The 10,433-nt window shown below is 41.5% G+C and overlaps 1 protein-coding gene across 1 annotated transcript; it reads right to left on the reverse strand.

The window, feature by feature from the left end:
• Positions 1–6,873: 6,873 nt before the first annotated feature.
• LOC117376029 (putative small proline-rich protein 5) lies at positions 6,874–7,254 on the reverse strand. The gene has a single exon (XM_033972438.1). The coding sequence runs from the start codon at positions 7,252–7,254 to the stop codon at positions 6,874–6,876; it is 381 nt and encodes a 126-aa protein (XP_033828329.1).
• Positions 7,255–10,433: the final 3,179 nt, after the last annotated feature.

Below are 10,433 nucleotides of genomic sequence, written 5' to 3' on the forward strand. Positions count from 1 at the left end.
CTCACTGTCTGACAGGAAATCAGACTAAACTTTTCCTGTAAATAATGAGAGAAGGATTTTATAAAGACAATTTCTCATTACTTTCTTCAAAGTAAAAAATGTACATACATTTCATTAGTATTTGGTACGATTTTCTTTAAACTGTATGACTTGGGTAAAATATTTTAGGTATCCTTCCACAAGCTTCTCACAATATGCATATGTGTCTTTTTATATAGTGTATGTAAACTTCTGATTTCCACTGTATATGAAGCATTTACATGCAGGCTTCAATATGGGTCATGGAGATAGAACTCAGTTATATCTACTCAAGTGCACTCAAGTACACCTCTTAAAGAGGAGGGATTATGCAAAATCCCTCATCAAAAATTCAAACCCTTCATACTGTTAGGAATACAAGCCTGTAGAAGGCTCCGCCCACAAGCCTACATCACCTATGCTCCCACCTGACAATTTTCCATAAATATACAAAACTATGTATCAAAACTGTACACAGCAGCTTGACAAACCTGATGTGATGTGCAGTAGTTTCATTAGTGGGCTGAATGCTTATTGTGTGGTGGTAGCATTCTGAAGGGGGAGTAAGTTAGCACAGAGAGCAAAGGAAGGGGAGACGAAAGTGAAACTTTTAAAACATGTTAATGCATTGGTTTGTTATGTGTTAGCAGTTAATACCTTATAGCTGTTAATATCCTAATACAGTCCAGACAAAGCAAAAACATCCATGAGACAAGCAGGAAGTGCAAAAAGTTACACAGTGCACCTTTAACTTTTGTAAATCAAGGTCATTTATCCATCCATCCATCCATTTTCTTTCGCTTATCCGGGGCCGGGTCGCGGGGGCAGCAGTCTAAGCAGGGACTCCCAAACTTCCCTCACCCCGCACACGTCCTCCAGCTCCTCCGGTGGGACCCCAAGGCGTTCCCAGGCCAGCCGAGAGACATAGTCCCTCCAGCGTGTCCTGGGTCTTCCCCGGGGCCTCCTCCCGGTGGGACATGCCCAGAACACCTCCCTAGGGAGGCGTCCAGGAGGCATCCTGAGCAGATGCCCGAGCCACCTCAGCTGGATCCTCTCAACGTGTAGGAGCAGCGGCTCTACTCCGAGCTCCTCCTATATATATATATATATATATATATATATATATATATATATATATATATATATATATATATATATATATATATATATATATATATATATATATATATATATATATATATATATATATATATATATATATATATATATATATATATATATTGTACAGTGTTGTACTCGTATGTCTTGGCTGCTCTTCCCTGTGAGTCAGTGTAAAAGCTCCTTCAGATATGATTTTATTTCATTCTCAAATTGTGTACTTCAGTACTTCTCTCCTACAATACATTGTGTTCTTCATTTCTTGTACCACTACTTTGTACTTTTACTTGAGTACTTTTATTTTGAAGTAATGGTACTCTTACTTGTAAACAAGGCTTGTCTACCATCCTCATGGGCCCATACAACCTCTATGCTAAAGCTGCGTCTGTGTGGAAAGGGTTAAGGTTAGGGAGAGACGGCGGAGACATGTGGGTTCTCTGATTGGTCATCCATCATCTGCATGTCTCGATGGCTTCTCCTGGAATGCTCCCCAGTATGACTTTTTACTCATTTGTCTTCTCTACATAGAGAAAGTTACAGTGAATGCAGTACTGACGGTAAGCTTGAAATTTAAGTGTTTGTTTTATTCAGACACACATTCACATTTGAGTTCTTCTTGGGGTTATTTGTTATTTTTGAATGAGCTTATTCATGGTCTAGTCTCCTTTTAGACCTGGTTTTGCTGTCTCGCAGACCTGTTGTAGTCTGGGTTTAGATCTGACGGTCCCTGGAAAGCTAGATATCGCAGGAGCTACTTGGTGTGAATAGTTTGAGAGCCACTGCCATAGGCAAAGCAATAAAATCTCCACGGAAACAATGGGGTGGCAGACCCTCCATAGAGATTAATGCACAGATGCAAAGAATTTGTTCCATTTTTCTGTGATGATCTCATTTATATTTTAATCCAAAATCAGATAGTCCCCAGCACCTGTATTTGCAGCACCTGCATTTACAGCACGTGTATCTCCAGCACCCGAATCTCCAGCACCTGTATTTCCAGTACCTGAATCTCCAGCACTTGTATCTCCCACACCTGTATTTCCAGGACCTGTATTTCCATGACCTTTATTTCCAGGACCTGTCTCTCACTCGTGCTCAAACCACAGAGAGTAGAAATGAGCTCTCCTTGTCTCCAGTGCTGCCACCCACACAGAGCAGTCTTGGTTACATCATGTACCCAGCAGAAGGAGCTCAGACCAGGCTCGAGCTGTGGAGCTCTGCACTGGTTCATGGTGGATGCTTCAAAAACCTTTGTGATTCTGAAAGTTTTCTCTTCAGGCAACGGCATGAGTCACAAAAGAAAAAACAAAAAAAATTCAACAGGGAGCAGCGTTTGACACTTCCTCATGAGGTGGAAGGGATTTGAAAACCTTTGCATGTCAAATTCTACTCCTACACTGCCCAGGCTCCAGACAGCAATGCATTTAGAACAGCAGATGTCCAGTTAATAGATATTTACGTAATATTAAAGCCAGAGTATGTAACTTTTTAACCGCACCCTAACTAAAATAAAAACATGTCTGTTTGTTTGTTTGTTTGTTTGTTAATTTTTCATTATGGTTGTTTTTATTGGACTTGACTCTAGAAAAAACATGCTTGTCTCCATGGGAGTGTTTTTTCTTTAGGTATAATTCCACAGTGTAACATAAAACATATATATGTGGAGAATATTAGAAAGTATGGCTTTAACTTCCATGGAATCATGCAGGTGACATGTAACCATTTCTGCAGAATTAGAGTGAAGCACTAAACTGTTAATCTGAGATATGATGTTGTTCAAAATGGTCATGAACAATGAGCTCCTTGGTTTTACATGCCTCACTGAAACAAAGAAATCTGACTGGATGATCACATTTAGGGTACTTGAGACAAGATGGAGGACGTGAAGATCAGATCGACGGGCATCTGTATAAAAAATACAGAGATCATTGTGGACAAACACAAACTCTAGGAGTTTTTTTTTTCATGTAATATATCTATATATATATTCTCTCTCCCTCTCTCTCTCTCTCTCTCTCTCTCTCTCTCTCTCTCTCTCTCTCTCTCTCTCTCTCTCTCTCTCTCTCTCTCTATATATATATATATATATATATATATATATATATATATATATATATATATATATATATATATATATATATATATATATATATATATATATATATATATATATATATATATATATATATATATATATATATATATATATATATATATATATATATATATATATATATATATATGCCATGCCATATATTTACATGGCATATATACATGGCATGGGACACAGGAGCAGTGACTGGTCGGTCTCAGTTTTTCCATAATTGGCTCTGCTTCCTGTTCTCATTTTCATGCAGTTTCTTTACCCAGTTCACTATTTGCATTCTACCGCCTTTAAAAGTGACTCACTACATTATGTTTCTGCTTCAGTGTGTGATGTTTGTGTTCTTCTGATTCCTATAATTTTCCACAATGAGCAAAATATGAAAAAGGTTGCAATCCCTGTCTCAGAATAGAGCTGGTACAAAATAATGTGAAACATCTAAGCTACGCCAGACCCATTAAAACTCCATCATTTTGTTCTGTGTCACATCGTCACACAAAGAATACTTCCCCTGGTCTATTTCTGTCAAACTTAAAAAGGCTCAGGTAGACTTAAGGAGCAGGCAGACTTAAAGGGCAGGAAGACTTAAAGGGGCAGGAAGACTTAAAGGGCAGGCAGACTTAAAGGGGCAGGTAGACTTAAGGAGCAGGCAGACTTAAAGGGCAGGAAGACTTAAAGGGGCAGGAAGATTTAAAGGGGCAGGCAGACTTAAAGGGGCAGGTAGACTTAAAGGGGCAGGTAGACTTAAAGGGGCAGGGAGACTTAAAGGGGCAGGTAGACTTAAAGGGGCAGTTATACTTAAAGGACCAGGTACACTTAAAGGGGCAGGTAGACTTAAAGAGGCAGGTAGACTTGAAGAAGCACATAGACTTAGAGGGGCAGGTAGACTTAAAGGTGCAGGTAGAGGGGCAGGTAGCCTTAAAAGGGCAGGTAGACTGAAAGGTGCAGGTAGACTTAGACCGCGTCACAATTCGTCAAAGTACCCTTAAATCGACTTTTTGCTGGTAAACTTAAAGATGCAGGTAGACTTTTTGCAGATAGACTTAAAGGGGCAAAAAATCAAATGAAATACTTAAAGGGAGAAAATATATACAGCAGCAGCATCAGAACAACAGTGCAAAGTGGCTTATTAAAGTGACCGGTATTATAAAGTGTCCAGTTTAGTGCAGATATTATAAAGTGTTCATGAGACAAACAGCAGAGGGGAAGAAACTGTTCTTATGGCGAGAGGTTTTGGTCCCAATGGACTGTAGCCTCCTGCAAGAGGGAAGTGGCTCAAATAGTCCATGTCCAGGGTGAGAAGTGTCAGCTGCTATACGGCCTGCTCGCCCCCGAGTCCTGGAGACGTACAGGGCCTGTATAGATGGAAGGCTGCAGCCAATCACCTTCTCAGCAGAGCGCACAATGCGCTGCAGTCTCTGTCTGTCCCTGGCAGTGGCCCCAGCGAACCACACAGTGATGGAGGAGGTGAGGATGGACTCAATGATGGAAGTGTAAAACTGCACCATCATCTGGACTGGCAGCTTGAGTTTCCTCAGCTGCCGCAGGTGGAACATCCTCGCACCAAATCACCAGGGCGACCGTATGTGGCGCCATCTTGGATCATAAAAGATACAAGAAGTCTTTTTGCAGGTTGACTTAAAGGGGTAGGCACATTTAAAGGTGAAGGTAGACTTTTTTGCAGGTAAACTTAAAGAAGCAGGCAGACATTTTGTACTGAGGAAGTGATCCAAATTGAACTAGTGCATAGTCGTGCGTCACTGATGTGTTATTTCAGATTTTTATAAGGCAGTTTTAGTCTGACTTTTTCCAGGCTCAATATAAAATGTGATTTGTTGAATTCTTGGCTGTGTGCCTTCTGTCTGCTGACATCAGAGGCTTTGTGTGGGCAGAGCACGAATAAATGAGCAGAGGAGCTGGACTGGAGGAGGCCAGAGAGCGAACATCATGGGAAGGATGGTCATTAGCAGCAGCTACGTAAACTCAGGTATCATCATGGAGGGAGTTCCGATTTCCATATGTGGCCGGTCAGAGGTTCGTCAAACAGTCAGTAAATTGATGAGTTGATTTGGATGAGACACTGGTTAGTGGTCATCGTCTTTTGTCTTCAACTTGTATTTATTTATTTTACCTTTTTCAACCAGCAGAATCCCACTGAGATTAAACACCTCTATTTCAAGTGTCCAAGAGGCAGCAAAGTTCAACACATATTTACAACATACAAAAAACATACGGAAACATACAAACACAATGAGGAGGTTGTGGGTCAGATTCCCTCCGTGCGGATCCTGCATGTATGAGGATGTTCTCCTTTAGGTTCTCCCCTCAGTCTGTATATTAACTTCACAGATGTTTGCAGTCTGTAGCACTCTGCACATTTTCTGGTAGGGGGGGTTGTCATAAAGCAGCTTTGCCTGGAATGTTCCACAATAGGGCATTGCACATATCTATACTGCATTTATTAAATTACAGATGTTTTAATGAAGAAATAAAAACTACGGATATGCATATTTGTTCTTGCTAACATGTCATCGTCAACACTGGTTTAGCAGGGGGTGGGTGCTTACCAATATAAATCAAACCTGTTGCTAATGTTAGCATGAGCAACCTCGGGGAAAGAAGTCAGCTGATTTGTCTGTTATTAATGTTCTTGATTTACAGACATAATAGTGAAATAAAAAAAAAAAAAAAAAAATTAAAAAAAGCATCATGTAGAGCAGGTTAATACGAACATTTTAAGACCAAAATGACGTACAGCAGCAGTTACAGAGAGAGGGGTCACAGTTTTTCAATAGAAAGTGAATTGGAGTCGATGGAGCTGAAAGCGTGCCCACGAACACTTCTGTTTGGAACTCGGTGGTTAGCGAGTTAATTATGTCCATTTACATATACACTCTATGGGAAACTCCTTTAAAGGCACAACCTTTGCATCACCTGTTAGTTTCTATGGATACAGACAAGTTAAATGCTATACTGTGGACCATTTTATAGGCAAAGCATGCAGTAAACCCTCTTTTTTACAATGAACACAATGAACAAGACATATCTGAACATAAGCAAAATGTGTATTTAAAATAAAATCGTTTCATTTAAATTCAGTGAAAATCTCTTGGTTTGTGTCTTTTGCTGTCTTTTTTCACATTCCAGACATAGTGGGGTTGAGGGGGGAGTGGTTATTCCCCTGCTCCCATTCAGAAAAACACTGCACAGTTTGGACTTGTTCTATAGTCGTGGGCCCAGGTATGTGTTTTATCACACACCTCCAGGTATTAAAGAAATACTTCAAATTTGAATATGACTATGAAGATAAGCAGCAGTGATTGTTAATGTTAGGCAGTTCTGCTTTAAGTGTATTATAGCTATAGTTCGTAATTATTTTGGTTTGGATATTTTCATGTACTGTGCATTGCAACACTGGAATTTTCCTACTGTGGCCAAATAAAGGCTCTCATTTCTATTTCATTAAATATCCAAACTTGGTACATGTCAAACCCACGAGCACAATGTGAACTCCTCAAGTGAACTCATATTATTTCACGTGGGAAGCAAAGCTATGTGAAATGTGGCAACTGCATTTAAAACTAGGCCTGCCTCAACACGGGAGGAAACTCCAGCACCTTCAAGCCAGCATTTCAATGTAGTGACTCACAAAGAGGTAGAGAGGAGAAGGCCCATCCCACACACTCCTCTGCAGGCTCCACAGACTCCTTTGCAGGCTCCACACACTCTACAGGTTCCACACATTCCTCTGCAGGTTCCACACACTTCTCTCCAGGCTCTATGCACTCTTCTGCAGGCTCCACACGCTCCTCTACAGGTTCCACACGCTCCTCTGCAGGTTCCACACACTCCTCTGCAGGCTCTACATACTTATCTGCAGGTTCCCTACACTCCTCTGCAGGCTCCGCACACTTCTCTGCAGGTTCCACACACTCCTTTGACAGCTCCGCACGCTCCTCTACAGGTTCCACACACTCCTCTGAAGGTTCCGCACACTCCTCTGCAGGTTCCATTCACTCCACTGCAGGTTCCACCCACTCCTCTACAAGTTCCACACACTCCTCTGCAGGTTCCACACACTTCAGGTTCCACACTCTCCTCTGCAGGCTCTACACACTCCTCTGCAGGCTCTACACACTCCTCTGCAGGTTCCACACACTCCTCTGCAGCTTCCACACACTCCTCTGCAGGGTCTATACACTCCTCTGCAGGATCTACACACTTCTCTGCAGGTCCCACACACTCCTCTGCAGGGTCTATACACTCCTCTGCATGATCTACACACTTCTCTGCAGGTTCCACACACTCCTTTGCAGGCTTTGTACGCTCCTCTACAGGTTCCTCACACTACTCTGCAGGCTCCATGTACTCTGGAGGTTCCACACACTCCCCTGCAGGTTCCACACACTCCTCTGCATGCTCCACACACTCTGCAGGTTCCACACACTCCTTTGACGGCTCTGCACGCTCCTCCACAGGTTCCGCACACTCCTCTGCAGGCTCCACACACTCCTCTGCAGGTTCCACACACTCCTCTGCAGGTTCCACACACTCCTCTGCAGGCTCCACACACTCCTCTGCAGGCTCAACACACTTCAGGTTCCACACACTCCTCTGCAGGTTCCACACACTCCTCTGCAGGTTCCACACACTCCTCTGCAGGACCAGGGTCCAGACGCTCACACTGTGAACTTTCAATTGCTGTTTGGCTCTGATCTCTTCAAAAACTCTACAAGAAACACTCCATTTGTACAGGCAAAGTATATGTTGTCATTACTTTAACGTTGGGTTTGAATCATTCATATTAACTGAGTCACCATATGTCAAAACTGGTTCTTATTCAGAGCATTTTACAATAATAAAGTGCCCACGCAGAGATTTGGACAAACTACTGACAGGAACAAGGCCTGGGCACATTTCTACATTTTATGAAAACTCTGTAAAACTCTGCAGAACTTTGAATCAAAAGGACAGAAGCACAAAAGAAAAGTCAAGTGTTAGGACTGTTTTACCAGACGAGTGTTAGGATTAGTTTAACCCACAAGTATTAGAATGTGTTTAACCGATGAGTGCTAGGACTAGTTTACCAGACGAGTGTTAGGTTTAGTTTTAACTGCCGAGTGTTAGGACTAGTTTACCAGACGAGTGCTAGGACTAGTTTAATTGACAAGTGTTAGGACTAGTTTAACAGACGAGTGTTAGGACTAGTTTAACAGAGGAGTGTTAAGACTATTTTTACAGAGGAGTGTTAGGACTAGTTTAACAGATGAGTGTTAAGACTAGTTTAACAGAGGAGTGTTAGGACTAGTATAAGACTCTGCAGTCTCCATGCACAGAGACTGTCGAGAAAGACTTTGCAGCCTCCACCATAGACTGAGGAGTAAGACTCTGCAGTCTCCACACACACTGTGGAACCTGGTCCAAAGATTGATCTTACAACTTTGCTTTTTAAAGGCTCTAAACAACTGAGTGACAAGGTTTATATTGTATTTATATTTTGTGCTTGTGGTGTCACTTTTTCCAAAGCTAATACTGTTATCTGCCCCAGCTCCACACACGGAAATACAAACACATGGTGTAAGGCTTTTGGTATGAGAGTGTTACACTGTGCTATCACTACTACTACTCCTACCATTACTACTACTACTACTACTACTACTACTACTACTACTACTACTACTACTACGACTACTACTACTACTGCTACTGCTGCTGCTGCTGCTGCTGCTGCTACTACTACTACTACTACTACTACTACTACTACTACTACTACTACTATTGCTACTATTACTTATATTTATTAATGCCAGTGATATGTCTAGTGCATTCCATATTACTTTCAAAAACAGGTTTATATTTTGAATGTGGGGGTGTGGTGCAGTGGGTTGAACATTTTCCCACCAGGAGGAGGTTGCCATTTTAATCCTCTTACATTTTCTAGTCCAGTCAAATTGTGCCATTATGTTTCACTGTGACAGGAACAGCATCTGGCCTAATAGCAAACAACGAAGTTAAATCTGTCAACTGGACAAATCTTGTAGGAGTGAAGACGTTTCGCTGCTCATTCAATTTTTGCCTTAAAGTGTTTGTGGGTTTGAAAAAGACAAGAATGAAACCCACAAACACTTTAAGGCAAAAAATGGTTCTCCCCAAAGACAAAACCCCGAGCCATAAACAACGTAATGTAGTCTCCATTCAGTGCAGTCAAGTGCAGTGAGCGTTTCATTGGAGAAACTAAACAGCTACTCCATGAGAGGTACCAACACCGGCGGGAGAGTTTCTCTGGACCCCACTCCGCCATACATCTCCATCTTAAAGCCACTAACCACTCCTTTGAAGATAGTGAAGTTCAGATCTTAGCCAGAGAAAAGAAATGGTTTGAGAGGGGAGTTAAAGAAGCAATTTTTGTTAGGAAAGAGAATCCTTCCTTAAACAGAAATGGGGGCCTGAGACAAAATCTCTCCCCCATCTACAACTCTATCCTCAAACCCAGAACAATGAGAACAATAGCAGGGTCGTTAAGGGCTAATGTTTGTCTCAGCTGTTTACAGTTTCATTGTGGTTAGCCCCTCCCCTCAGATAGATTTAAAGGCAGTGGCCACCAGCAATCTGACCAGAACTGAAGAAGTGGCTTGGATGAGCAGCGAAGCGTCTTCACTCCTACAAGATTTGTCCAGTTGACAGATTTAACTTTGTTATTTGCTATGGATCAGACCTGGATGACTGAGCATCTACACAGACATCATCTGGCTTAATGTAATCACAGTGGATTTCTGTGGCAATTCCAAACAGAAATATAAACTCTATATGGAATCTAAACCAAGAACAGTTTTATTCTGCATAGTGTAGAAGACTTCTAGTGGTGTATTCAGTGCAGCCCTGGCTACCTCAGCGTTTGTGCTGCTCCAGAAGCCTACCTCCATCTGTTCAAATACGAACATATATAAACATATATGTAGAGAAACCCATTTGAGATCTTCTTTAAACAAGAATACATGTTTCATGTTCTAACTCCTGACGTGGTTAGAACTCATAAGACGATATGGAGTTTTTCCCAGTCTGGCAGACACATGAGCATCACATGATTATCACGTGATGCTCATGAGAGTTTGTAAATTATAACGATTCAATTTAAGATTTCTACTGTAAAATAAAGAATAAAATACAGATTTGAAACATGTCCAAATGCATT

Source organism: Periophthalmus magnuspinnatus, chromosome 9 (genome assembly GCF_009829125.3).
Source record: "Periophthalmus magnuspinnatus isolate fPerMag1 chromosome 9, fPerMag1.2.pri, whole genome shotgun sequence".
Lineage (NCBI taxonomy): Eukaryota > Metazoa > Chordata > Actinopteri > Gobiiformes > Gobiidae > Periophthalmus > Periophthalmus magnuspinnatus.

What these genes read in the sequence shown, in the direction of transcription:
- LOC117376029 (XM_033972438.1), bottom strand. Translation starts at nt 7,254, where the DNA reads ATGGAACCTGCAGAGGAGTGTGCGGAACCTTCAGAGGAGTGTGTGGAA.